Source organism: Aspergillus uvarum, assembly GCF_003184745.1.
Source record: "Aspergillus uvarum CBS 121591 unplaced genomic scaffold BO82scaffold_98, whole genome shotgun sequence".
NCBI lineage: Eukaryota > Fungi > Ascomycota > Eurotiomycetes > Eurotiales > Aspergillaceae > Aspergillus > Aspergillus uvarum.
The window spans coordinates 44382-71220 of record NW_020291395.1 but is presented as its reverse complement, the minus strand read 5'-3'; the positions used below and the strand labels follow the sequence as shown (position 1 = coordinate 71220).

General features: G+C 48.9%; 12 protein-coding genes across 12 annotated transcripts; 7 read left to right on the top strand and 5 right to left on the bottom strand.

Moving 5' to 3' along the window:
• Positions 1–12: 12 nt before the first annotated feature.
• Positions 13–2349, top strand: BO82DRAFT_359568 (M20 family dipeptidase). The gene is made up of 5 exons (XM_025636609.1): positions 13–241; positions 423–454; positions 513–580; positions 645–1762; positions 1823–2349. The coding sequence occupies exons 1-5, from the start codon at positions 42–44 to the stop codon at positions 2004–2006; spliced, it is 1602 nt and encodes a 533-aa protein (XP_025486175.1). The 5' UTR covers positions 13–41; the 3' UTR covers positions 2007–2349.
• An 883-nt stretch (positions 2350–3232) lies between these two features.
• BO82DRAFT_379175 (DNA repair protein SMC6) lies at positions 3233–9598 on the top strand (the record flags this gene model as incomplete). The annotated part of the gene is made up of 16 exons (XM_025637672.1): positions 3233–3405; positions 3454–3973; positions 4029–4256; positions 4313–4872; positions 4950–5010; positions 5083–5348; positions 5401–6057; positions 6108–6210; positions 6263–6337; positions 6475–6614; positions 6671–6719; positions 6772–6861; positions 6895–6926; positions 8013–8085; positions 8138–8734; positions 8924–9598. 16 exons carry the CDS (start codon positions 3233–3235, stop codon positions 9596–9598), a joined length of 4299 nt encoding a protein of 1432 aa, XP_025486174.1.
• Positions 9599–11026: 1428 nt separating this feature from the next.
• BO82DRAFT_297391 (putative mitochondrial tricarboxylate transporter (Ctp)) lies at positions 11027–12447 on the top strand (the record flags this gene model as incomplete). Its single annotated transcript, XM_025631949.1, has 9 exons — positions 11027–11059; positions 11119–11173; positions 11230–11250; positions 11307–11438; positions 11509–11656; positions 11749–12006; positions 12086–12121; positions 12176–12325; positions 12390–12447. The coding sequence occupies 9 exons, from the start codon at positions 11027–11029 to the stop codon at positions 12445–12447; spliced, it is 891 nt and encodes a 296-aa protein (XP_025486173.1).
• BO82DRAFT_427292 (putative mitochondrial translation release factor (RF-1)) lies at positions 12412–13990 on the bottom strand (the record flags this gene model as incomplete). Its single annotated transcript, XM_025640384.1, has 3 exons — positions 12412–13608; positions 13662–13828; positions 13891–13990. 3 exons carry the CDS (start codon positions 13988–13990, stop codon positions 12598–12600), a joined length of 1278 nt encoding a protein of 425 aa, XP_025486172.1. The 3' UTR covers positions 12412–12597.
• A 291-nt stretch (positions 13991–14281) lies between these two features.
• Positions 14282–16189, top strand: BO82DRAFT_219830 (DnaJ and TPR domain protein). Its single transcript, XM_025630769.1, has 2 exons — positions 14282–15508; positions 15567–16189. The coding sequence occupies exons 1-2, from the start codon at positions 14531–14533 to the stop codon at positions 16152–16154; spliced, it is 1566 nt and encodes a 521-aa protein (XP_025486171.1). The 5' UTR covers positions 14282–14530; the 3' UTR covers positions 16155–16189.
• A 176-nt stretch (positions 16190–16365) lies between these two features.
• On the bottom strand, positions 16366–17370 carry BO82DRAFT_359561 (protein-L-isoaspartate O-methyltransferase). Its single transcript, XM_025636608.1, has 2 exons — positions 17220–17370; positions 16366–17054 (listed from the first exon to the last, which is right to left on the bottom strand). Exons 1-2 carry the CDS (start codon positions 17319–17321, stop codon positions 16428–16430), a joined length of 729 nt encoding a protein of 242 aa, XP_025486170.1. The 5' UTR covers positions 17322–17370; the 3' UTR covers positions 16366–16427.
• A 1084-nt stretch (positions 17371–18454) lies between these two features.
• Positions 18455–19608, top strand: BO82DRAFT_396462 (uncharacterized protein). The gene is made up of 2 exons (XM_025638844.1): positions 18455–18780; positions 18845–19608. The coding sequence occupies exons 1-2, from the start codon at positions 18612–18614 to the stop codon at positions 19414–19416; spliced, it is 741 nt and encodes a 246-aa protein (XP_025486169.1). The 5' UTR covers positions 18455–18611; the 3' UTR covers positions 19417–19608.
• On the bottom strand, positions 19279–21870 carry BO82DRAFT_359558 (putative dihydrolipoamide succinyltransferase). Its single transcript, XM_025636607.1, has 11 exons — positions 21470–21870; positions 21357–21412; positions 21232–21303; positions 21124–21179; positions 20703–21050; positions 20241–20633; positions 20127–20186; positions 20012–20066; positions 19888–19955; positions 19760–19831; positions 19279–19700 (listed from the first exon to the last, which is right to left on the bottom strand). Exons 1-11 carry the CDS (start codon positions 21628–21630, stop codon positions 19656–19658), a joined length of 1386 nt encoding a protein of 461 aa, XP_025486168.1. The 5' UTR covers positions 21631–21870; the 3' UTR covers positions 19279–19655.
• Positions 21871–22079: 209 nt separating this feature from the next.
• Positions 22080–22627, top strand: BO82DRAFT_407539 (NADH dehydrogenase [ubiquinone] 1 beta subcomplex subunit 9; the record flags this gene model as incomplete). Its single annotated transcript, XM_025639638.1, has 5 exons — positions 22080–22099; positions 22153–22285; positions 22352–22430; positions 22487–22528; positions 22602–22627. The coding sequence occupies 5 exons, from the start codon at positions 22080–22082 to the stop codon at positions 22625–22627; spliced, it is 300 nt and encodes a 99-aa protein (XP_025486167.1).
• A 79-nt stretch (positions 22628–22706) lies between these two features.
• BO82DRAFT_427276 (histone H2A) lies at positions 22707–23555 on the bottom strand (the record flags this gene model as incomplete). The annotated part of the gene is made up of 4 exons (XM_025640383.1): positions 22707–23049; positions 23104–23307; positions 23356–23444; positions 23503–23555. 4 exons carry the CDS (start codon positions 23553–23555, stop codon positions 22991–22993), a joined length of 405 nt encoding a protein of 134 aa, XP_025486166.1. The 3' UTR covers positions 22707–22990.
• Positions 23556–24178: 623 nt separating this feature from the next.
• Positions 24179–24756, top strand: BO82DRAFT_407537 (histone H2B family protein; the record flags this gene model as incomplete). The annotated part of the gene is made up of 4 exons (XM_025639637.1): positions 24179–24350; positions 24401–24472; positions 24529–24616; positions 24666–24756. 4 exons carry the CDS (start codon positions 24179–24181, stop codon positions 24754–24756), a joined length of 423 nt encoding a protein of 140 aa, XP_025486165.1.
• A 4-nt stretch (positions 24757–24760) lies between these two features.
• Positions 24761–26620, bottom strand: BO82DRAFT_396460 (cysteine protease ATG4; the record flags this gene model as incomplete). Its single annotated transcript, XM_025638843.1, has 5 exons — positions 24761–25463; positions 25517–25744; positions 25797–25965; positions 26027–26350; positions 26464–26620. 5 exons carry the CDS (start codon positions 26618–26620, stop codon positions 25109–25111), a joined length of 1233 nt encoding a protein of 410 aa, XP_025486164.1. The 3' UTR covers positions 24761–25108.
• Positions 26621–26839: the final 219 nt, after the last annotated feature.

Genomic DNA, 26839 nt, shown 5'->3' with positions numbered 1-26839 from the left:
ATTGTTAATAATAATAATCCTAGTCTTCGTCCACGGCCCAAATGCCCCTCCCCCTCCGTCGAATTGCAACGTCGCTTAAAGAGTACAGACCCTTCTTGTCACTTCCGTTCCACATCAAGGGCAATTTGACATCTCACACAATTTTTGATTCAACCGTACGCCGCTTGTCTTCTCATCACGCATTCTACGGACATATCCGCGATTCAAAGATGGCACCGCAACTTGAGCCATTTTTCAAACAGTGAGCCCAACGGCCCCTTGTCCCCAGCCTACCCCTCCTTCTGTCGTGCTTCACCATCTCGAAATGTTTTCGTAACTCCTGCTTCATCGGTCCTCACCATATACCATGTGACATTTGTGGCTTCCTGTTATAATTAGCATAAATGACCGGTTTTGAACATAATTAATGCTCATCCATACAGGGTCGACGACCTATCCGGTTCCTTCATTGATAGTATGTACCCATGTTCTCCATTGCCTGCCGATATGATGTGTAGTAACCGAAGAGCAAGGGCTACGAAAGGCTGTTGCCATTCCATCGATCTCTGCGCAGGATGAGAACAGAAAAGATGTCTTCAAGGTACTTTCCGCAGGTTTCATCCTCCCTTAAGAGGACTGCAGCTAAACACGTGGGTTGAGATCAGATGGCCCAGTTTCTCGCCTCCGAGCTTGAAGCTTTGGGTGCTGAAGTGGAACAACGACCGCTAGGCAAGCAGCCCGGCAAGGAGCACCTTGATCTACCTCCAGTTGTAGTCGCCCGGTATGGTAACGACAAGAATAAGCGCACTATTCTCGTCTACGGTCACTATGATGTTCAGCCTGCCTTGAAAGAAGACGGCTGGGCGACAGAACCCTTTGAGTTGACTGTCGATGATCAGGGAAGGATGTTTGGACGTGGAAGCACTGACGACAAAGGACCAGTCTTGGGATGGCTGAACGTGATTGAAGCTCACAAAAAGGCGGGTGTGGATTTCCCGGTCAATCTCCTTTGCTGTTTCGAAGGCATGGAAGAATACGGCTCGGAAGGCTTGGAGGAGTTCATCCAAACCGAAAGTAAGAAATTCTTCAAGGACGCAGATGCCGTTTGTATCTCGGACAACTACTGGCTGGGAACAGAGAAGCCTTGCCTGACTTATGGTCTTCGCGGTTGTAATTACTACTCCGTGAGTGTTTCAGGCCCTGCTCAGGATCTACACAGCGGAGTATTCGGAGGCTCTGCCCATGAGCCGATGACAGACCTGGTCAATATTCTCTCCAAACTTGTCGACCCGAAGGGCAAAATCCTGATCCCTGGCATCATGGATCTGGTCGAACCCATGTCGGAGGAGGAGAAGTCTTTGTACCCCAATATCAGTTACACCATGGAAAACCTTCATGAGTCTTTGGGCAGCGAGACAGGCATTCATCCTACCAAGGAAGAAACTCTTATGGCTAGATGGCGATACCCTTCTTTGTCTATCCATGGCATCGAGGGTGCTTATTCCGCTCCTGGGGCTAAGACTGTGATTCCAGCAAAGGTAATCGGCAAGTTCTCTATCAGAACAGTGCCAAACATGGAAAGCGAGGATGTGAACAAACTTGTGTTTGATCATATCAAGTCAGAGTTCGCCAAACTTAACAGCAAGAACAAGCTAGATGTTTGGCTTCAACATGACGGGAAATGGTGGGTGGCCAGTCCGAAGCACTGGAATTTCACCGCTGCAAGCAAGGCTGTTCAACAGGTCTTTGGTGTTGAGCCTGACATGACCCGCGAAGGCGGCAGGTATGGAAAATGCTTATATCAAGGCTGCTTCTGATCATCTGAAAGCTAACCCATTGGCAGTATTCCGGTCACATTGAGCTTTGAGCAAGCTACCGGGAAGAATGTTTTGCTTCTCCCAATGGGCAGTTCAACTGATGCTGCCCATTCTGTAAACGAGAAGCTTGACAAGAGAAACTACATTGAAGGGACCAAGTTGTTGGGGGCTTATCTGCACTACGTTGCAGAGGAACCCATGAACCACTAGTAATATGCACTGCCCGATCGCATCCTAGCCTCAAGATGCATCTCGATTGCTTCAGTCTGGTGGAACTTTCCAGCCATTCCAGCCATTCCATCCAGGGAAATACATATATTGCTTCCTTCAATCAAGCTCTTCCCTCTTGCCAGCAAAATATAGCCTCGTACACCTCAATCAAGCCCTCGCCTGAGGTGAATCTTATGTCTGATTATCGTGTACCACTTTTCCGTAACCCCATGATGACCACATCATCTTGATGCCTGGAAGGTCTCAAGCTAAGATGTACCTAGTGGCGGTATTCTGAAAATGCTAGCCAACTCACTCGGTACCTAAGACGGTTTCAAAAGCGTGCATCGCGTGCATCGATACTTTACCTGGACAGTAGCTTTTGCTCCTTGAGGCAAGTCATGTTGTAGTTCTCCCACCTCACATTACTTGGTTGGGCACTTTCATATTAGGTCACAATGTGGCAAAGCCTTATGATGCTCAACGCCTTATCTCAGCCAATGGATAATCGTGTGCTTTGCAGGCAGGTAGCTGGGGCTATGTACAGTTTGTACGTCCTTTCCACTGAGTGGGGAAATTGACAATCACCGAGAGGCGCGCCACGCGACTACGCGCCTTATCAGCGGCCGATAAGCCTCAGAACACGAAACAAAGGAAATGTGCTACTAATTAATTCCACACTTCGAATAAAAGGCAAGAAGGCATCGGCGCTAGCTTTTCGACTTCTTTGTTGCTTGCATCACCGACCAGTCTCATCAAACCAGGCTACCCCTCCTTTATAAGAGCGGGTCCCTGCGCCCTCCAGTGGTCGAGTACTTCTCATACCAAACCATACCAAGTTTCTGATGCCCAAGTCAATCCATTCAAGTGTACTCGATGTCGCCAAGTAAACGCCCCCAGGCGTTCTCTGTGGACTCAAATGAGGAGACGCCATCAGACGCAACCTCATCGGTATGTCAATCATTCTAGCTATGAGAAGGGCATATGACTGATCTAACCAGCGAAAACGCATGCGCGGAACTAACTCGTCCGGACTAGATGAAGTCAGCGACGATGACATTCAAGATACAACATCTCTATCAATATCAGAACCGCTTGACGATGACGAGGACGAACTTGAGCTTCGTGCTACACAAGTGATTCAGGAGAAGTATTCTTTCGCTGGTGACGATCCGAACGTGCCTGCCGAGCATGGAATTCTGGAGCGCGTCGAGTGCTACAATTTCATGTGTCATGACCATTTTTACATCGAGCTCGGTCCGCTGATAAATTTTGTTGTGGGGAAAAATGGTTCTGGCAAGAGTGCAGTCCTCACGGCGATCACTCTATGTTTAGGTGGCAAAGCTTCGGCCACAAACCGTGGGCAAAGTCTGAAGAGTTTCATCAAGGAAGGCAAAGAGTAGGTCTGTCTAGTCCCCTATGTGCATCCAATTCTGAACTTCCTCAGGAGCGCAACCATTGTAGTGCGGATCAAGAATCAGGGTGATGGCGCTTACATGCCAGATGATTATGGAAAATCCATCATTATCGAGCGCCACTTCTCCAAGATTGGCACCAGTGGGTTCAAAATCAAGTCTGAAAGTGGCCGTATCGTCTCTACTAAGAAAACAGAGCTTGATTCTATCATCGACTACTTTACCCTGCAATTTGACAACCCGATGAACGTTCTTTCGCAGGATATGGCTCGTCAATTCCTTAGCTCGTCTAGCCCCAGTGATAAGTACAAATTCTTTGTGAAAGGTGTCCAATTGGAACAACTTGACCAGGACTACCGCCTAATCGAAGAGTCTGGAGATCAGATCGAGGCCAAGCTCAAAAGCAGAGTGCAAGATATCACAATTCTGAAAAGTCGTCAGGACGCTGCGAAGCGGAAACTAGATTTGTCTGACCAGCATGAATCTCTACGTAATCGCATTCGAAATGTTCGCAACCAGATGGCTTGGGCTCAAGTGGAGGAACAAGAGCGGGTAAGCACGCTTACGAAGCTGAAGCGCATATGCTGCATAATCTAAATATGAGCAGATCCAAGACTCTTTGAAAAGAGAGATGACGACAGCCGATGAGGATATAGCTGCTGCTGAAGCGGATCTTGGGAGCTATGAACATCGCATACAGGAGGCACAGAGAGAAACCGAACTTGCGGCCGAGTTTGTCCAGCAGGCTACCTCCAAGCTTGAGACTTGTCAGTTAGGTAGGGATGAGATCAAACATGAAATGGACGCTCAATTGAGTGAACGTCATGGTCTACAGGTAAGGCCACACTACACGTGCTGTTCGATGTTGAGATTCTTAACCCATGCACACAGGCCCAGCAACGCCAAATCAGAGAGTATTTGAAGGCTGCGGAGACTAGAATAGCTGAAACTCGGAAGAAGCTTGCAGATGAGCACCAGCGCTTAAGCGATATAAGTGGGGGAAGCTTTATCAGAAAACAGGAGGAACTCGAGCAGGCAAAAGCTGGCGCGGAAGATGCCCGTGCTCGATTCAAGGAGCATGAAGCCGAGAGAAACCGCTTATATGAGAAGATAGGTGAAGCTGAAAAGGAAGTGAAATCAGCCGCTGCCCCTGTCAGCAAGATTAAAGCCGACATTGAGCAAGCACAGTCGGTTCTACAAAACTTCAGTAGAGAGGGCGGGGCAAGAAATTCTGGCTTCCACGAAAGAATGCCAGTACTTATCAAGGCCATTGAACAGGAAGGGTCCTTTTGCAAACGCCCCGTGGGCCCAATTGGGCATTATGTCAGTTTGCTGAAGCCAAAATGGTCCTCTATCTTGGAGAATTCGCTCGGTACAACTCTGAGCAGCTTTGTTGTGACCTCGAAAAGCGACATGAACATATTGTCGAATATCATGCAGAGAGTCAATTGGTGAGCAGTTCAAAACTCATCGCATGGCCTCACATTTCTGACAGCATCAAAAGTGTATGTCCGATTTTCATAGGAAGCGATGGTCATATTGATACGTCAAAACATGAACCAGATCCCGCCTTTGACACAGCCTTGCGGGTACTTCAGGCGAGTAGATCCTACTCTAAACACGTTAACCTGAGGAATCTGTTCTAACTCTGGGCTTCCTAGATTGACAATGAATTGGTCCGTCGACAGCTAATCATAAATCACGGAATCGAACAGATGCTACTGATAGAGAACCTAGAAGAGGCATCATCGGTGCTCTTCGATGGACAAAAACCTCGCAATGTGAAAAGATGTTATTGCATTGACCCTACTAACAGGCGACGAGGGTTTCACCTTTCTTACAGCAGAACTGGTGAACCAAGCCAGGCGCCTGTCCCAGCCTATAATGGGAGTCCCCGGATGAAATCCGACCTTGCATCCCAGATCAGGTAATCACAGCTCCGCTTGCGGTGAATAGTCTAGCTACTGACATTAAACCAGCATGCAGAAAGACGTACTTGCAGATTTGCGAAGAAGCCTCAGTGATCAAGAGCAGTTTCTTCGATCCGCTCGCTCTAGTCTTGAAGGCTGCAAACAAGCACGTGTGAGGCATGACAGGAGAAGCAGCGAACTACGTATCGCAGTACAAAAAGCAGAAGACCTTATTGATGAGATCACCGAGGCACTTGATAGAGAAGCTGTGGAAGACGGACGCATTGATGTACTTCAGACTACACTGGAAGAAGCAGAAGAAGAGAAACGCTTGAACGAAGGGTCCCTACAGGACAGTATCGAGGCTATGGATGCCATGATGAGGGGACTGAAAGCGACCAAACAAGAGCTTTCAGCTAAAGAAGCAGAGGTTTCTACCATGGATGAAGAGCTCGGGTTGGCTCAAAACGAAGCACAAATGAGCATGGAAAACCACCGAAGATCAATTCGCGAGAAGAACACAGCAATTGAGCGAATCAATGATAGCAAACAAGGCAGAGCTCGAATACAGCAGAGGCTAGAAGAGATCGCTGCACGTATCCTCGACTTCAGCGAGAAAGCGAGCTTAGTCTCACCGCGGGTTGCAATAGCTGAGGGTGAAACCGCCGCCAGCCTAGATAAGAAGCTCGATAGGCTCCATACGGATCTTAGGCGATACAATCAGGAGTAAGTATGGAAACCCATAATTTTGAAGTCAGTTGCTGAAGACTTCCTAGATTGGGGGCAACCCGCGAGGAACTTGCTGCTCAAGCCTCCAGGGCAAAGGAAGCCTATGAACAGGCACTGAAACAAGTCGATGAGTTTCAAACACTGGCCGAAGTAAGACAATCGTACCATTATCCTGAGGCCCTGGCTAACTACGTCTATTCAGGTACTTAAAACAACTCTCGATCATCGCAAGAAACGCTGGCGGATTTTCAGGTCACATATCTCCTCACGCGCCAAGGCACAATTTACATATCTACTCAGCGAGAGGAGCTTTCGAGGTCGACTTTTGACAGATCACGAGGGAAAACTACTGGATCTACAAGTATGTTTTTTGAAATTCTTTTGCCGCTGACCTATTCTGATAGTCCTCCACAGGTTGAGCCTGACATAACGAAAGACAGTGTGGGCCGTGGTGCAAAGACCCTTTCTGGCGGTGAGAAGTCTTTCTCCCAGGTATGCCTGCTTTTGGCATTGTGGGAGGCTATGGGATCCCCGATTCGATGCTTGGACGAGTTGTATGTTTCCTGAATTATCACCGTGCAATCAGCTACTGACTACGTTGGTCTTGTAGTGATGTGTACATGGATCATATCAACAGGAAAATGGCGATTGACATGCTAGTATGATTGTCTTTTATGCGACTTCCTGCGAAGCTTGCTAATCGGGACACAGATGCTCGCGGCAAGGCGGTCAATCGGTCGGCAGTTCATACTTATTACGCCCGGATCCAGGGCTGAGATAAGCTTGGCGCCAGATGTTCGCGTGAAGGAGTAAGTCTTTACCTTGTTACAAAAGCTGACCGACAGCAGCTTACTAGGCTCATATAGGTTGGCAGAACCCGAACGGGGGCAGACAAGGCTCGCTTTCTAGACATACAATTCCAAGTAAATCACTCTGTAGATGTTATCAGGCCTTTATGAGCTCCGGTAATTCTTTATCATCAGTACTCCCTTCCTATTCTCTGTGACTGTCATTATAATGAGGTAGAAAAGGTGGGTGAGTCTTTGAAACCGCGGATTATTCGGATGCTCAGTGGCGATGTTGTCTTGAGTAATGTGAAAAGCCGATACGAATACGGTAATTCGCTAGGTAACTATAAGTTCTAAGGTATATAGGCTAGGCGAAACTTCTGGACTTGACTGCCATTAATCGAGGTCATACCTATTTTTTCATGCATGTCAATGTTGAGCAGTCGTACCCCCTTCACACTCAGCTGGACTCTTTCGAACTTAGTAACATTCATTTAGACTTTGTTTGGGTAACTGCGTAGTTCCCGAGTTGTTGTAAAAGTACATACCATACCTCCTCCCACCGCGTTGTGAGGCTCGGCCCGTTTTTGGACTACGCCCAAACCGGCCCACACGAAGAGCAGTCAGTGACTTCGTCTCCAGGCCCTTTCCAGTTCAACCCAACAATTCATTGGAATTGCTAAGACATCCCCGATTCCGAATAATTACATCCACTCAACCTACGCTAACTCGGCGATACATTTGACTCACCTGTTGAAAGCCTTTCTTAGAGTTTATCACACTTTGACTCACCGCAACAAAAATCTCATCGCTATCAGTTCCTGTGTCGGTTCCCTCCTTTCGGCAGACCTATTAAACGCAGTCTCCCTGGCTTCAAACGATACAACAACCTCGTCTATCGGCACTGGAGCGAGTCTGTTCCACACGATATTTCCAAAATCAAATCATCTACATTGAAGCCTTGGGCACACTCGATTAGCATCCGGCAATCCTGAGCCCCGCTATACCGAGAAAGAAACGAGATAATATCAATCGCAATCATTTTCGAACAACTGATCAACATGGCCGACGCACTAGCCTCACAAATGAAAAGCACTACTTTAGGGTACCGTATTCGTTTCCCTGTCGATGGACCTTGAATTGACCATGTTTACATCTTGCCAGGGATACCAGCTCAGATGCGAAGTGGAAGGAGCAATTAAATGTCCCTGCCAAGGATGCGAGACCACAGACTGAGGTTTGTTACTCGAAGACTAGCTCGGGCTCGTCGCCATCTGACTTGCGCCCAGGATGTCACTGCTACGAAAGGCCTAGAATTTGAAGATTTCTACATCAAACGTGAACTTATGATGGGAATTTTCGAAGCCGGGTTCGAGAAACCATCACCTATCCAAGAAGAAACGATACCTGTCGCACTCACCGGCCGAGATATTCTAGCGCGAGCCAAAAACGGTACGGGGAAAACAGCGGCTTTCGTCATCCCAACCCTAGAACGCATTAACCCCAAGAGCACCAAAACGCAGGCTCTCATTCTGGTTCCCACAAGAGAATTGGCCCTTCAGACTTCTCACGTCTGTAAAACTTTGGGGAAACATCTTGGCATCAACGTTATGGTTACTACAGGCGGGACAGGATTGATGGATGACATCATCCGCTTGAATGACGCCGTCCATATTCTTGTCGGAACGCCTGGACGAGTGTTGGACTTGGCTAGCAAAGGTGTCGCTGATCTTTCTGAATGCCCGACATTCGTCATGGATGAGGCCGACAAATTGCTATCGCCTGAATTCACCCCAGTCATTGAACAGCTATTGTCATTTCATCCCAAGGATCGTCAAGTAATGCTCTTCAGTGCCACTTTCCCACTGATTGTGAAATCCTTCAAGGTAAGTATATCAAGAGTTATATCTATCCCAAAAATGGCCCTTGACACATGTTAGGACAAACACATGCGCAACCCTTATGAGATTAATCTCATGGACGAGCTCACCCTACGAGGAATCACGCAGTACTATGCATTTGTGGAGGAGAAACAGAAAGTCCATTGTTTGAACACTCTGTTTTCAAAATTACAGATCAATCAATCAATCATCTTCTGTAATTCCACCAATCGGGTTGAGTTACTCGCGAAGAAGATCACTGAGCTGGGGTATTCCTGCTTCTATTCACACGCAAGGATGCTTCAACAACATCGGAACCGAGTATTCCACGACTTTCGCAACGGCGTTTGCCGTAATCTCGTCTGCTCGGACCTCTTGACCCGCGGTATTGACATCCAAGCTGTCAATGTTGTCATCAACTTCGACTTCCCCAAGAATGCTGAAACCTATCTTCATCGGATTGGTCGGTCAGGTCGCTTCGGGCATCTCGGACTTGCTATCAATCTCATCAACTGGGATGACCGTTTCAACTTGTATAAAATTGAACAGGAACTGGGAACTGAAATCCAGCCCATTCCGCAGAACATCGACAAAAAGCTCTATGTTTACGACTCACCTGACACAATCCCACGCCCTATCGCGAACCCATCACAACCGCTGATTAATACCACAGTCACAAATACAATTGCCGCAGATCGTCGTCCTACTCACCATGCAAATGGCGGGCATTATCAGTTCCATCGGGGCCGAGGCTCATACCGCGGAGGTCGGGGCCAGGGCCAACGTCGCAGCATTCATAACGATGCGAAGCAATTTAGCGCCTCTCAAGGTCAGACAAGCGGCAAAACTCACACTACATCAGTGTCATAAACAACCAGCTACCGCATTAATGAGTGCTACGCCCGCGTTTTCCCGTTTCTGAGCTCTTTTGCCTTTTGTGCTTTTCACTCTTGCCATGTCCTTCTTATTTCCGTTCTCTCTCATCATCGGTTGTGGTCTGCTCATCTTGCAATGATTGTTGGCTACATGAACTCACGGGCCCAACACCGTGGCACATTCTTGATGTCTTGTTTTGCTGTGACTTTTGTCTCCTACATGATAGTCTTTGCACCTCGAATCCGAAGATGCAGGAACATTATATGTCTGTACCATACCTCATGCTCGGCTTCGTTCAGTGTGTATTTGTTTCAGGTCATCACCTGTCCCTCACTCGCCTTTTGATGACGAGTCAGGTTCTTGTCATTGCTCTGCGTGCTTGTACATATTTTTTCTGGGACTGCATTGGGATCAGGTGAGATCATCAAGGCGTTCGCGGACACATTCCAAGGTATATGGGTTTGGCGTTTCTGGCGATTTCGACTAACATACAGAAACGCGGCGATTGGGTTTACCCCCAGCTATGCCGGTTTTGACCATTATATCCTGAGCTCATTTGCCAGGCTAGCCATACGCCACGTCACTGGACCATATTTCCTCTCGGCACAGCATGACTATGACTACAACACCGGAATTTGCATCCCTGGCGATAACGGCGAAGTTTTCAAAGCTCTTTATGCACTTTCGTCTCTGTACCATCGTTTTGGGGTCACGTCGTTTGCCAGTATAACTCGTGACCGTCCTTGTGCTTGGTCTGGACATCGATAAACTCTAGGACCGGGATCGTGGGAATATTCAGAAAATGAAGCAAATTCAAGGGGAGGTGGGCCCAAAGAAAAAAAAAAAAAAAAAAAAAAAAAAAGACCCCCAGAGCAGCAAAAGCAAAGGGGCCGGAAGAGCGAGGTAAGAGGAACAGAGGAGGAAAGAGGAGGGCGAGAAGAGAGGAAATCAAGCGGAACGAATGCTGGGGAAGCTGAAGGCTATTGAAGAAGGAAAGGCGGAGAAGGCGGAACGAGTGCCATGTGGAAATCGGAAGGCAAGAACAATCGAAAGAGCGGGGAGAAACCAAAAAGGAAAAGAGAAAAAAAAAAAAGGGAGAAAACAGAAAATGACGAAAAGAATTAGCCTGGGGTATAACTAGATGCTTTAACTGACGGTCAAGATATGTGCCGTATCTAGTCAAATGTCAACTCAATTCCCTAGGCGGACTTCGTCTAAATGAATAATATTGTAGAGCCAAGTTCGGTCGGCTGACGCAAGAGTCCTGCGCCTTCTGCCCTTGCGGAATCCCGTACTAATAAGGTTACCGAGGAACTAGTGAGTTAGACCATAACTATATTCCGCAATTCTGACTCAAGTCTCGACAGATACTCCTTGACACGATAGATTGTCAAGATTGTGCCCGGTGAAACACTCTCGCCCATGGCAACCACCGAAAAAGATCACCGGTCGAAGGTCCGTTCAGTCTGAAGAGGAATGCCCATGAGAATATTACTTCTAAACTGTGGACGCAGCCCAGTAGTTTGCGATCGATTATCGCAGGCTCAACCGCCGGTGCCGTTGAGATCGGTAATACCTCGCTATGCTCACTTGGACTCCGTTTACAAAAAGCTAAACAGTATTAGCAATCACTTATCCAGCCGAATGTACGGGAAAGACAGATACTGGTTGATCTATCTTCAATAGCTGATTATTCCATCAGTTGCAAAGACCCGTACGCAACTCAACCGCAGACTCCCCGACGCAAAGAAACTACCATGGCCACCGTTTGGCTCACAATGGTATGCTGGGTGCACAACCCTGATCATTGGAAATTCACTTAAGGCAGGAATTCGTGAGTGATTCTGTTTGTGGTGCTGATTCTGATGCATATCTTGAGACTGATGCGCTGGTTTCGTGGATAGGGTTCGTTGCTTTCGACTGGCTGAAGTCACTTCTGCAAGACGAGAACGGCAAGATCTCAGGGCCCCGAACAGTTGTCGCGGGCTTCGGTGCAGGATTCACTGAGTCATTGTTGGCAGTCACACCGTTTGAGAGTATCAAAACACAACTGTTTGTTAGACCCTGGTCGCCGACCACTTCATGAGCTTAGGTCACTACTCCTCGTTCAGTCGGACAGAACTGACACCCTATGGCGCTATTAGAATTGACGATCGGAAGTTGCAGAAGCCCCGGATGCGTGGATTTCTGCATGGGAGCAAGATCATTTACCAAGAAAGGGGCATTCGAGGTTTCTTCCAAGGATTCGTTCCTACAACCGCACGCCAGGCTGCCAACTCGGCGACACGATTCTCGAGTTATACAATGCTGAAACAGATGGCCCAAGGCTGGGTCGCTCCTGGAGAGAAGTTGGGGACTGTGAGCACCTTTGCCATCGGTGGAATAGCCGGCCTTATCACTGTGTAAGCCTGCTGTGGCCCTACTCTCGTCATTGTGGCCGATATCTCTGCGCAGAGGAGTTGCTAATCCATCTCCATCCAGTTATGTTACGCAACCCCTTGATACTGTGAAAACCAGGTTTGTGTTCAAGTCAAACATCTCCTCAAGAGACGCGTACTGACACAGTATTAGGATGCAATCCCTAGAAGCCAGTAAGAATTATAGGAATAGTTTCGTCTGCGCGGCACGCATCTTCAAGGACGAGGGCATTCTAACCTTCTGGTCGGGAGCCGTTCCACGACTAGCGAGGCTCATTATGAGTGGCGGCATAGTATTCACCATGTATGTGCTCTATCGACCCGTAGATGATATGATCCAGCTGTGTGGCCAGCTAATGATAAAACAGGTACGAGAAGACGATGGAGGCATTGGACACATTTGATCCAGAGAGGCGTTATATCTAAGTCGTTATGAAGCTGGGTGATGTATAGGATACTACGGGCTGTGTGTGTGCAATTGAGATCGAATTGTAATCGAATGGACTTGCTGAAAACCTGCTTAACAGCGTAGTCATCATGGCAACATTCGGAACCATTATCTATACACTCAGCCTGCTAAGCACGTCGCTGTACCTCGTGCTTGATCAATGCTTCTGCCGCCATGACTGCGATTTCGCGATCACCAAACCATGTCCGTACACTATCCATCACGGATTCTAACCCATGGCCACCAGCTAGGACGTCGTCTAGATTGTGCACAGTGAGCCCGCTACGGTGGTCTGTGCAGCGACTTTGGCCATAATTGTACGTGCGAACTTTATCGCCTCGGCCCATTCGGGCAACGCCACCCATAGCCCCTCTCCTGAGCTCAACAAGTTCCTGTTCTCGCGTCTCTCGCCTCTGTTCGGCCAATTTCGCACGCAAAACTTGCCACGCCTTCTTTCGATTTGAGTGCTGGGACCGTGAATCTTGCATCGAGACTACGATACCAGTCGGTATGTGAGTTAAGCGGATCGCAGATTCAGTCTTGTTCACATGCTGTCCGCCAGCACCACTAGCTCGCATCTTCTCCGTGCGAACTTCCTGTGGGTCAATGTAATAGTCGCTGTTGGGATCATCGAAACCATGCGCTCCATCGGTGCCACTTCCTGTTTCTGGGAAGCTAGGGAGGACCATGACACTCACAGCACTAGTATGAGTACGGCCCTTGGCTTCCGTGGCAGGGACTCTCTGAACCCTGTGCACACCTGACTCTGTTCTCATGGTGTCGTATGCACCATCCGTTTCTATCTCCAGAACTGCTTCGCTAAGGCGGTCCTCGGCCGACCCTTCTCCGCCTTCCTTCTTGATGATGGTACAACGAAAACCTCGGCGAGAGCAGAAGGCGATATACATTTTCATCAACTCGAAAGCAAACAGGCCTGCTTCATCCCCACCTGCGCCAGGTCGGATCTCAAGCAGACATGGGAGCTCTGCAAAAGGATGGCGAGGAATGAGCGCTTTCTTAAGACTTTCTGATATACTGGGCAACGTAAGCTTGCTACTTTCTAGGTCTTCAATGGCCAAAGACTTCAATTCAGCTTCCGTTTTCGGATCATCTAACAAGGACTGTAACTCGGATATGGACTGTGCATTGGTCAGCGCGAGCAGAACGACGTGAGGACCCAAGAGTCACATGCTTCGTTTGCAGTATCCCACTCCTTTAGAGTGTCCGCAACCTGTGCTAGCTCTCCAATCCGTTTTGCGATCTTGGCGTCGAAGGAATCAGCTAATTGAGTACTGAGAGCGGCATGCTCGACGGCCAAAGTGCGTGCGTGTGTAAGGAGGGCTGGAGAGAGATCTGATCCTGTTCAATTGCGCATGAGCCATGGTCCTTGAGAGTACTACACAAGCGTGGAACAAACTGACCTGTTTTGTACGTCCGACGTTGTAGAAGCAACCGTTGGTATAGAGAGGCCCTGGCTGGCCGGACCAGACACCGAGAGCAGACCCACGGTACTCGGAACATTGTCTATTTCCCGATATAACAAACAAGATCGGTGACAACATCCAGTGCCATGCAGATTCAATCGTAGAATCTGCTTCTCAACACTTGAACGGCGACCAATTCTCCGCGGCTAATTGTGTCACGTGGTATATGCAATCCAGGCATTGTAACCATACTGTACGGTATGAAACAATAATTGGACGGTAACCAGCCATTGTTTCAGGGAAAGAGGGTCGCGCAAGACATGTGCGCAAATTACTGTATGTACGTACAGTACAGTGTCGTAAAGGCCAGACTGGAAGATTGGGACTTGCTGCATCCCGCAATAAGCATCTCCGACAATAAATCACCACGGTCAGAGCTGGCTGTTATCAACATTCCTCAAAATATGTAACTTGCTCTCCGACCATCAAAAAGGTCATTCTTACCCGCGTTGCACCCTGTCACTGGCCGCCTCTCATCTGCGACGTCTTATACTACATACTAATATGAAATCATTTCCATAACGTCCTACATTTTTACCGTCCTATACTCGTCGATTGGCGTCTCTCCTTTTACAAGATGTTTGTCTCTCCAGGGCTCCTTACGGTCTTTCTGGCCTTGCTATCAGTCGTAAAAGGCTGGCAACCCTCACCAATTTCTCACGACACCCCACTTTCATCTTTGATCGCATCTGCGAAAACGCATCTTGCCGGTGGCTCGCCCAGGGACGCTCTACAGTACTTTGATGCGGCTATCTTAAGAGACCCTGCAAATTACCTGGTCATCTTCCAGAGAGGCGCGGCTTACCTTTCATTAGGCAAGAACTCTCAGGCTTTAGCCGACTTCGATCGCGTTCTGCAATTGAAGCCAGGTTTTGAGAGCGCCCTTCTGCAGCGGTCTCGTCTCAGGGCTAAGTCTGCAGATTGGGCAGGAGCTTTAGAAGATCTCGGCGAGGCTGGTAAGGGTTCGTCTTCAGAATTTAAGGAGCTTCAGGAAGCGCAAGACTCTGCGCTGCGTGCACACGACGCAGAAAAGCTTGGTTCCTGGGATGCTTGCGTGAGCCACGCGAATGTAGCCCTCAGCAAAGCAAGCATGTCTCTGAGCCTCCGACAAACCCGAGCTCATTGTCGGTTCGAGCGGGGGGAGATAGAGGAGGGTCTTAGCGACCTCGCACATATCTCCCAAATATCCCCCGGCTCCTTGGAACCCCATCTGCAGATTTCATCGATGCTATTCTACTCCCTTGGTGACTATGATCGCGGCATTTCTCAGGTTCGCAGATGCCTTCATTCAGACCCTGATTCGAAAATCTGCAATCGTCTCTATCGCAGAGAAAAGAAGCTTCTTAAAAGAATTCAGACTATGGAAAACGCTGCAACTTCTAGAAAATTCAACAATGTTGCCAATCTGCTGGTGGGAGTCGGTGACGTTAGTGGTTTAATAGTCGATGTACAGAATGATGTAAGGCAGGCAAGGGAAGCCGGATATATCCACCCAGCCGCTCCCAATCGGCTCTTTGCCTCACTGGTTGAGAGAACCTGCGAGGCCTACCAGGAGGTTTGTCAATGCCTGTTTACCGTGGTTGTCTGGCTTATCACTAACACTTCCGACCCAGACACAGATACGTAAATCAGCGGCCTCCTATTGTTCTCAGGCGCTAGATCTGAATCCATCGTCTTTAGCAGGTCTTCTGTATAAAGGCCAGGTGGCCATCGATGAGGATCGCTTTGAAGATGCAATAGGCGTGCTGACTGAAGCAAAGGAGCATCATCCCAACTCTAAGAAAATTCAGGACCTGTTACAGAAAGCTCACGTTCTTCAAAAGCGCTCTAGACAAAAGGACTACTATAAGGTTCTGGGTGTCACGCGTGATGCCGATGAGCGTACCATCAAACGTGCATATCGTCAATTGACAAAACAACATCATCCCGACAAGGTCATATCTCGTGGAGTATCCAAGGAGGAGGCTGAGAAGAAGATGGCTGCCATCAATGAGGCCTACGAAGTCTTATCGGACCCCGAATTAAGAGGACGCTATGACAACGGCGATGACCCCAATGATCCCGAGTCCCAGAGGGGTAATCCATTCCAGTCCGGGCCGTTCGGTGGCGGTCAACAATTCTTTTTTCAACAAGGGGGCCCCCAGTTCAAATTCTCTGGGCAGGGTTTCAATTTTCCCGGCGGTGGTTTCCCTTTTCGTTGACAACAGAAGGTTATATTTAATGTCGAGGAAACTATTCGTCTAGATGTCTTCATCACTGTCTCTTGGGATTTTACGTAGCTATTTTTCCCGTGTGGCATAGGTATCTCGCACCTTGTGATCTGGGGATAGCTTTTCTTTTAAAAATCCAGGCATACATACACTTAAGGTAATTGTCATACATTCCAGTCGCTAATCTACTGTAGATTTCGTCCCGACGTGCAAACTTTTGTATCCAGTCAATTATGGTAAGAGATATAGGCAGGTCAATCATGATCATTTCTTCGGGCGGTCTGTCAGGGGAACATAGCTGACTTGGAAGATTTTCTCTTTGCTGACGGACCCGTCTGCCTTCTTGTCGACAACCCATATGTATTGTCCGCCGCTTGGCCCAAAACTTCCCGCATCTCCATCGTCACTGTCCATGTCCACGGGGATGAACAACCGCCCGGGTGTGCGAAGCTGCTCAATCAATACAGGATGTAGCCGTTCAGCGGCCGCGCCGACATGGATGGCATCATACGGCGCCCCTTGGGGCCATCCCAGCCGCCCATCGGAAGCAATGAACTTCACTATTTCGGACTTGAGGTACTTGCGACCCTGCTCTGATTTGCTCATGTTCTCGTAGGCTAATTTGACGAGCTCTGGTATGTGGTCGATACCAATAACTTGGCCATTTGCTTGATTTGCAGCCGATGGATCAGTGACGAGGTTGGCAAAAACATGGGTCAAGTAACCTGATCCGGACCCAATGTCCAAGACATGCGAGCCGGGCTTGAGAAAGTCGATAAGATATTCACATGCATGGCCGTGCATATGAGGTGCAGAGATCGTCGCGGCGTGTCCGATTGGCTGCGGTGAATCTGAGTACGGCCTTGAGGGCGCATAGTGGGCCCGGTCAACCTTGCATACCTATCTGTCAGACTTCCAACTACAAAATTCGCCTTATCCGGGAACCGTTGGCTTTTATCTCGTGGCTTATCCTCGTCCAGAGATAGTGATCTCCGGGGAGAAGTAAACGAGATTTCTTGGTTGGTGAGTGAGAAGGGGACGAATGGGGTTGCTCACGCCTTTCATGGCATCTCTCACCCTTTCACTCTTTATGAGACCGGTCCTGTACAGGTTCTCAACCAATTCGCTGTTAGTTGATCCAGAACAGTACCACGCCATTGAGTATAGCTTCCGGGCAGATTGCGTGCAGCGCGTGGTTGTGGCGAAAATCCCAGCAAGCATATAAGTCCAAGTATGCGCCCCTGCAGCAGCAGCAGAATTATTACCAGAGACGTGGATCGGTATTATTCGATATGTGTGTAGTAGATAAGTATGAAGGTCGTTCGTTGTTGAACTAAATCAAAAACGGTGGGGCATCTCTACCTTTGAGGAGGGAATTCCGGAGTGATACGGACGGCCTGTGACGTCATTTACCATCCTAGGTCTCATGATTGCGCAAGTGATAAGCAGCCGCTGTGCGTTCATATGCATTACTACGGAGTACATGTAGTAACAGACCTGAGTAGCCGAGATTCTGATAAGCTCGGGCCTTCTATAGGCTGGACTCCTCGACTTGATTTTCGCTTCATTTCTGGTTGCACATGGTACTTACTGGACTCTGTCATTGCTTGTATTGTATATATTGAGGGTCCAGAGGGGCAACCAGGGGAAGTGGATATATATAAATCAAGCGGCAATCTCCCCCGCATGAATGCCAAATCACATAGAATAACCCTTAGGCTCAAGTGTTTTACAATGGAACATCATCCAGGGAAGAGTGATCACATGCATATATACTGGCCAGGCCACTCAGCACCAACATCTGCCCTAGAAGCACCGAAGCTACTCCCTTCCTAGTTATCGAGGACCTTGACTACACCGTGGGTCATGAATTGACTAGTTGCTGACCCAAGCTAGACCAGAAGACCAGGGAGCAGAATGCAATTTCAGTACATTAACACCTCGAAAAAGAACCCTACCGTCAAAGAACAGTAATACCATTCCCCTGACAATAGATCCCAATGTAAAGTGACCTCAAAAACCCCCGATATAGACATCAAGGAACCATAATAATCCTTAATGTAAAGTGTATACGCATTTCAAGTAGTTATTAAGTAGTTAAGTACTGTGCAGTCCTTGAAAAAGCAAATACTACGTACTGTAAAGTACATACCTGTAAAGGTGAGTTGGCTTGAAAAGTACAGGACTCATATTAAGTAGGTGAAAAGTCACCTGATGTATATGGGCGGTGAGTGTTTTCGTGCCACAGCACCGAAATAACGAAGGTTGGCTGAGCTGCTTCCTTCATGAATTACCACAGCTAGTAAGAACTCACCTGTACCTTGGTTTATTACTAGGCATGATACATGTGGTCATGATAGTCATATATGTGACTGGCAACATTCTCCATAGTTGACATGCGACCAACAGACACGTACTGTACTAGTCAATTGCTCTTGACATGTAATCATGGAAAGTGAAGAAGCCGACTCCACCATCCAAGCAGAGGTCGATGTCCTCATGTTCGATTATCTTCTCTGCACAACGATTGACCAACTCATATGCCACGGAAGGGCGAAGGTGGAAGGGCAGAAGCGAGAAGACCATAATATCGAGTGGTACCTGAGAACCATTCAAAGTAAGTATGACCGAGTTACTGTCACCTTCATCAAATCACTGACTGTTTCCAATTGCCAAACCAGCAACCAGAGCAGTGTTGTTAGACCCAAATAGTCTTTCGGATGACATATGTACTAAAGACCGACTGCTGAATTTTGCCGTGATATTCTGTCGCCGGTATGCCTTACTACAGAACGGTGCTCCGGAAGCAACTGCCCTGTTCCTACTGGCCAACTTTCTCGCGCTCTGCGAAGGACCAGGGGAGAGCTGGCCCGAGCTCAAAGATGCCATCTTAGCTCACCTGGTTATGGCGGCCGCAAAAGAGGAGCTCGCGGCGACCGGCATTCAGTCAACCCCGGACTACGACGAGTGTATTCACCGCGTGCAAGAGGTCATAGAAGAAAAATCAACGGCGAAGGGACGACAAGGGCACCAGAAATACTTCCAGCCACCTCGCGGTTTGTCGCCAGAGGTTCATCTAAGGAATATATCAAACGGACTGCCTGCAGCTCAGCTTGCACGCGCAGTGATTGATTACCTGGCCAACTTAATGCAATCGCTAGATCCACCCATACTGCTGCAATTAGAGAGAGGGAAACTCGGTGGGCTCACCCGCGAAGAGACCAGGCAGTTGAAAGAAAGAATAGGACTTTGAAAGTCCACAACCGGTTATCTGCACAGTTTATAGTTGGAGATTGGCGAGACAAATCACAAGACTAGCTGCAATGATGGGCCTCTCTACATGGATTGAACAGTAACCAATGTCGATGAATGATTTCTAAATAGGACCCATGCAAAACAATACTCTACACGCCAGGATATCAGGAACGCGCGGGGATGGCAGTGTTCCATGGGCCTCCGCTGCCAATCGGCAAATAAATCGTGGCAAATAGCCTAGCCCAGTAGCATGCGACGGGGATCTTCAATGTATTCCTTGACCTGGAGTAAGTGATAAGGTTAGTTTATGGGTTAGAAATGCTCTGGTTACGGTGTCTGACCTTGACAAGGAAAGTGACAGCCTCCCGACCATCCAGAAGCCGGTGATCGTAAGTCAAAGCAAGATACATCATCTGGTTCAAACGTCAGCACAAGCTAGGAGGACAGTAAGGATGCAGTAAGGACTTACAGGGCGAATTTCGACTTTACCGTTGACGGCAACAGGCTTGTCCTTGATGGCATGAAGTCCAAGAACGGCTTGACCATGTTAGTCAGTTTTCTACTATGTACCAGCATAAGGCGTCGGAACCTACCCGTCTGTGGAAGGTTAATGATCGGCGTGCCCATGAGAGAGCCGAACACACCACCCTGTGAAGTCAGCATTGTCAATAAAAGTTCAATGCCAAGCATGGACAAAACACGACTTACATTGCTGATGGTAAAAGAACCTCCGGCCATGTCCTCGATCGTCAACTTGTTGTCACGGGCCTGGAATGTGTACTAAGATTAGATTGCGAAATTCAATGAGCTTGGGCGACTGACCTTCTTGCCGAGGTCTGCAATGGACTTCTCAATACCGACAAGGTCCATGGTCTCCGCGTTGCGGACCACCGGTGTCACAAGGCCCTTTTCAGTGGCGACGGCTACACTGATATCAACATAGTCTCGATAGACAATGGTGTCACCGCCATTCGGCCCCTCAATGGAAGCATTAACTGCAGGGACATCTTTCATAGCTAGGACGCATGCACGAGAGAAAGCGCTCATGAATCCCAGCTTGACACCCGTCTTCTTCAGCACATCGTCCTTGTAGAGCTTCCTGAACTCCATGAGTGACGACATGTCCACCTCGTTAAAAGTGGTGAGGGAGGCTGCCGTGTTCTGAGACTGCTTCAAGCGCTCAGCGATTCTCAATCTCATTCTGTTCATCTTCACCTGTACGTGGCATGTCGTGTTAGCGAATTCAAACTAGACCATGACACATGGACTATGATAGCAACGAACCCTCCTCTCTTCACGGCCCCCAATGCTCAGTTTGCTGTCCTCAGGAGCCTGCGACTTAGGCGCCGTGGGCTGCGACTTCTTGAGTTCATTTGCCTTGGCGGCAGGCTTCTCGGGAGTAGGCGCTTTTGGTGCCTCAGACGTCTTTGCTTGCTCTGGCTCCGAAGCCGTGGGTTGCTCGGGACTAGCTGGTTCCGCAGACTTTTGAGATGCCTCCTCCTCCGTCTTTGCTTCCGGGGCGCCTCCGAGCTCCAGTCTAACAAGGTCCTGACCAACCGTGACGGTGTCCTCCTCGCTCACCAGGAACTCCTTGATCGTGCCAGATTCTGGGGCATTAACAGAGACATCAATCTAGAAAGGGTAAGCGGCTGTTGGGCGTGGAAAATGTCAAAGTCCACGTTTCATGGTCATTAAACGTCCGTACCTTGTCAGTTTCAATTGTCGCAATCTCCTCATCTCGTTCAACGTAATCCCCGACCTCTGATGGCACCGTCAGTGAATTATAGCAATGTGAACGCCTTAGGACCCTCACGTTTGGAAAACTGCTTTAGAGTGCCTTCGGTAATAGACTCGGCCATCTGTGGGACCTTGACAACAGTATCCGCTATAAGTCACCAAGTTAGTGCAGCCGGCTAAGATACAGGGTGCTTTATGTACCATAGGTTCTAACTTGGTGGGCTCCGAAGGGAGTAGCGGTAAGGTTGGTGAAGCTTCTGAGCCTTTCTAAGCCGTCTGTTGCTACCGAAGCCATTTTATCGAGAAGGACTTACCCCGAACCCGTAAACCGTTGCAAAGCTGGATTCAGCCGACAGGCCACTTTAGCATTTCTTTGGAGCGCATTCGAGGCGAAGCTTCTGGGCCGACCGAAAGAAACAGCGCGGAAGGCCTGAGTGCTCCGAGGCAGACGGTGAAAGGGCAGTCGAGAAGCCATGATGACCCAGGTAAAGGAGAAACAAAAAAGAGCAATGAAAGTTATCAATAGCAACGTCCGAGAAAGACGGTATACAATCCTAAGCCCCTGTGTGATCTCTGGCAACCGGGCGAGGCGAAGACAGCTGAGTTTTGATCCAACTTGGAATGCAGGTTCAATTATTGAAATTAAGTTAAGAGGGAGTGATGAAACTTATGTCGGGGTACGTGAGCTCGAGCCCGGGCCGAGACAACCGGAATTTCCCTCAAGAGAAGCTGCATTTTCCCTGCGACCGGCAAATGAACGGAGTATAATTATTACGCTTCTTCGGCTGCCCAAGACTGCCAGCTTGGCACTTTTCAGCGCCCGCCAAGGACCGCCGCAGGCCGAATTGTCAAATGAGGTAGAACTCGAAGCCGAGGGCACATCATCGTCATCTATCTCCTCAAACCCAGACTTCCCCAGACGCAATGCCTCTTAGCGCCGCTGCGTAAGTCAGTCAATTGAAAGTTCTTCTAGAGAGAATCTGACTCTGCATTACAGCTCCCTTTATCGACGGTCCCTGAAACTTGCCCTGGATTGGGCTGTTCACCGTCAGGTTTGGCGAGGACAGGCAGTCTACATTCGCTCACTGTTCGACGCAAATAAAAACGTTCGCGACCCTCGGCAACAGAAGGTATCCCATGATTCTGGAGCTGCAAAGTGCAGTGGTACCAGACCTAGTCTAATAGCGATTCAACAGGTGCTGTTACAGGAAACCGAGAAACTACTTGAGACATGGAAGCACCCCGACCCCTATCGCGCGCCCACTGCCCCAGGAGGTATTTGATTGCCAGTCCTAGCTTGCCGCAAGAATCAGGTGCTAACTTTTCAAAAGGCAGTAAATGGGAGAGAAACCTTCCTGCCCCCCAGTTGCCTCGTAAGTTCATCCATTTTGTCCTTCATAACAGATGCTGGGATGTTGTCCGGTACGCCGTACTGACACCCATTAGTCGCCTCCCAGCCTGCGGGCCACTGATTGTCGTCTACGATGTACTTTAGCATATTTGTTACAAAAATACAATTTGAATAGCACATTTGCAGCAATACTGGTCAATGCAGTAAATTATAGATATTGAAAAGCGATAAGCAGCGGTTGCCGGATCGACAAGACTCAACACGTCGAAGTTGTGAATAGAGCATCTTGAAAATTTGTGTCCATAAATAATTCTCGGTATCATTCCATGCCCGTGGACATAATGTACAACCATGAAACTAAAAGCTAAAAAGAGAGAGAAAAAAACGCAGAGCCATTAACGTGCCCAGACCAGAACCCCGTTATCACATCAATAAGAGAACCAATCCACGCCGAATCAGAAAACCCAAACCAAAGAAAAATTATTCACAGCTCCTGGCTACCCGAGCCCTTGCCACTCTTAGGGGTCTTCTTGGGCAGAAGGTCTAGATTGTGTTAGCACCGCATCAGTCAACGTATATCGAGAACTCGAAACATACTCTGGTGAATGTTGGGGAGGACACCACCCTGAGCAATGGTGACGTGGCCCAGAAGCTTGTTCAACTCCTCATCGTTTCTGATGGCGAGCTGGAGATGGCGGGGGATGATACGGGTCTTCTTGTTGTCACGGGCAGCGTTACCAGCCAATTCGAGGATTTCGGCAGCGAGATACTCGAGAACAGCGGCAAGATAGACAGGAGCACCTGGTGCCATGTTAGAGAGGTAGAAGTGAAGAGACGATTCGAGCTTACCAGCACCGACACGCTGAGCGTAGTTGCCCTTGCGGAGGAGACGGTGGACACGACCAACAGGGAACGCAAGGCCGGCCTTGGACGAGCGGCTAGAAGACATGGTTAGATTAGCTTCACTTATGGTGGATGATTGATGGTGGCTCTCACGATTGGGCGTTCTTGCTACCGCTGGCCTTGCCTCCAGACTTTCCTCCGGTCATTTTGAATGGTTGTTGTTTTTTTTTTTTTGGTTGAGGTCGTAAGAAGAAGGTATGCGATAGGGTCAAGACGTTGACACGGCGAAAAGGTTAGTTTATGGGGTTAAGGGTTGACGGCGAACGCGAGGGAGCGGAGGACATATATAATAACGCGACAAGGGTGACGTTGGGCTAATGGGGAGCCTTTCAGATCACCCTCTCGCTTAGCGGGGCTAACCAATCAAAGAAGAGATCATATCACCTGGCACGCATGGCTTGGCGGAGATGGGTTTGGCTTGATTCCGGGTAGCGGTTACCTTATGTGGTATAGCTCTGTAATGAATGGGGTATGTTTCAGTACAGTCATGCTAGCGTGATCTGAGGCGTTCCGTGGCGGTAGGTGACGCGTTCCCCACCCTTTAATCATACAGATCATACGTATTCAATACAGTATTGAAATTCTGCTTCTTTCGCGGACCTCAGGATCAACTAGGCATTTGCGAGCTGGTATAAGTAGCGCGCCTCTCTCGTCACCGCGTCTCCCTCATTTCAGTTTTCCTCATCATCCTGTTCTCCGTCCTTCTCCACGCTACAACTCAACGCAATCCGCTTTTACCTCCATTTACGTTTTAAACAGAACACTCAAAATGCCTCCTAAAGCTGCCGAGAAGAAGCCCAGCACTGGTGGCAAGGCCCCCGCTGGAAAGGCCCCCGCCGAGAAGAAGGAAGCCGGCAAGAAGACTGCCTCTGCCAGCACCGGTGACAAGAAGAAGCGTGGAAAGACCAGGAAGGAGACCTACTCCTCTTACATTTACAAGGGTACGCTCGCTTCACTGTGCTATCATATACGAAGCTAATTTTCGCCGCAGTCTTGAAGCAAGTTCACCCCGACACTGGTATCTCCACTCGTGCCATGTCCATCCTGAACTCTTTCGTCAATGGTATGCTTGGATCCTGGCTGCATAATAATCGGATCAAAGTTGTTGACTGTCTTTAGATATCTTTGAGCGCGTTGCTACCGAGGCTTCCAAGCTCGCCGCTTACAACAAGAAATCCACTATTTCGTCGCGGGAGATCCAGACCTCGTAAGTCACCAATTCCATGAATCTCGGGGCACCAGCTGACAAATGGTAGTGTGAGGCTCATTCTTCCCGGCGAATTGGCAAAGCACGCGGTGTCCGAGGGCACTAAGGCTGTCACAAAGTACTCTTCTTCTGCCAAATAAGCTTCTTGTTTTGTTTTTTGTTTCTGCGGGATTGTTTTTATGCTACCTCGTCATCAGCAACGGTTCTGAGGTGGTGGGTTACAGGGTGTTCGCGGGATTTTTTTTTCTAATGTGTCATGGGATGGCTTTATTTTTTCCCCTTGGGCCAAATGTTTTTTATGGTTTTCGTGACATGAATGCGGTGTAACATAACACGGATCTGGGGTTGGTCGCGCAATTTTGCCTTCCCTAGCAGAATTCTATTTCTGAATTGCTTTCCATATCCATGATTCATCCACGCAGCTCTACCGGGTTGACATACAGTATCAGGAAAGTCTTTTTAGACTAAGAGCCACGCATTCGTTCCAGGTGTCTACTCTGTATCGTCCAATACCTCGACTTCGTCCAGAGCATCTCGCCCCATGTTTGATGTATCCACCTCGTTGATGACATGGATGATCGCTCTGCCTTCTACCGACTTCAACCGACCCTCCCAGTCCTGCCAGTCTTCTTCATTTCGAATGAGAAACCCAATAAGCATGCTTGGATCCATATCCCGCATGTGAATCCTCCGCAGTCGTCGCGTGTGGTAAGTGTCGATCTCATCTTTCGAGTATGACTGCCCTGTGTCACGGTCTGGAAGCGCTGGGCGGGTGAAGTGGGGGTCGAGATAGAATAAATGCGAACCCTGGTGAGCTACAAAATAATGCGAGGCCGAAGGACGTCCCCTAACGTGTTCATCACGTCAGTTTGGTTTGGTGGCAGGTACTCGGGGACATACCCTGCTATTCCCACTGACTGAGGCAGTTGTAACGCAGCCTTGAGGCCATTCCAGTATGCCGGTGTCACGCGATCGATGCCCAGTCTTATTCCGACAAGTATGAGTGTTGGTTGAATCACATCCGTCCCGCTACGTGCGATTTCCAGGAATCTATCTCGATAAACCTCCCCTGTGTCATTTGTGACATATACGTTGAGTGCTGGTTCTTGCCACGAAGTGGAGAGCGCCCTAGCTTGATCTTCAGCTCCAGTTGATACCTTGGTGTGTGGGCTTCACATACTCGATGCATCTGGCGGTTGCGGATGGCCCAAACCACTCTCCTGGGAATTTACCGCATGACTGTGCACCATGCTGTACAAAACGATGGATCGAGAAGGGGGCACTCGGAGTATCTGCAAAAAGCGATAGCAGGCTCGCTTCTTCCTTGTGTCTCTGTCCGCGACGCCAGTCTATCAAGATGTTAGCAAGGTAAAATCGCTGTCTTTAAATGTCTGAGATTATGTTTCCTACCCCGCCCGAGTAGCAGAAAAGCCATCGCATTGATTAGTAGGCTTTGGCCTGATCTTATCATGCAGCCCCATCCGGTATCTGATGTAAAACCTTGGGTATCCAACAACTGACTTCGTAGTCGGACGCTTAGTGTCATGGACGCAGTGGCATTGTGGCCATCGGTCCTGGGTATTGGTGTGAAATTTGATCGATAGGTCATCCAGATCCTTGATTCGAAGTCTGAAATGAATGTCTCTGGCCAAATATGCTCCAGTGCGCCTTGTGTATTTGAGACCGCTGATGCAACCTCATTGCCTTCGTGACACTCCTCTTGGCCATTATCGGCTACGTGGTATGCAGGTATTAGTTGATCTGTCCACTTCGCTGGTTACTCCCTTTTCTCCCTTCTTCTATCTTGTTTTGTGTATGCGGGACTCTGTGAATGCGGGTGGGCTTACAGGTCTTGGTCTGTGAGACTTCTGGCCCCTCGGCAGGTAAGTACTTTACCCCCAAACACCAGATGGGTTCGTGTGGTTCTCTGTCATTCCTGGGCTCGGGGTCCCAGATATACTGCACGATGCGCTTGCTGCAGCGGCCGATATCCGCAGCATTCATGGTTGATGTGTCGCTCTGGGTTTGCACGGTGCTCAGTTCTGGGCATTCAGCGGATGAAAGGTTGTCGCCGGTTCGGTTGCTACGTCAGTGTCCGGCGGGGGTGGGTCTAGGACATCGCCGGCCCGCTTGGGTCATGCGGAATGGGCCATATGAGCACTGGTGCTGCACCATTTGACTGAGAGGGCTCTCGTCAGGTGGAGTAGCAGGATGGGCATGGCA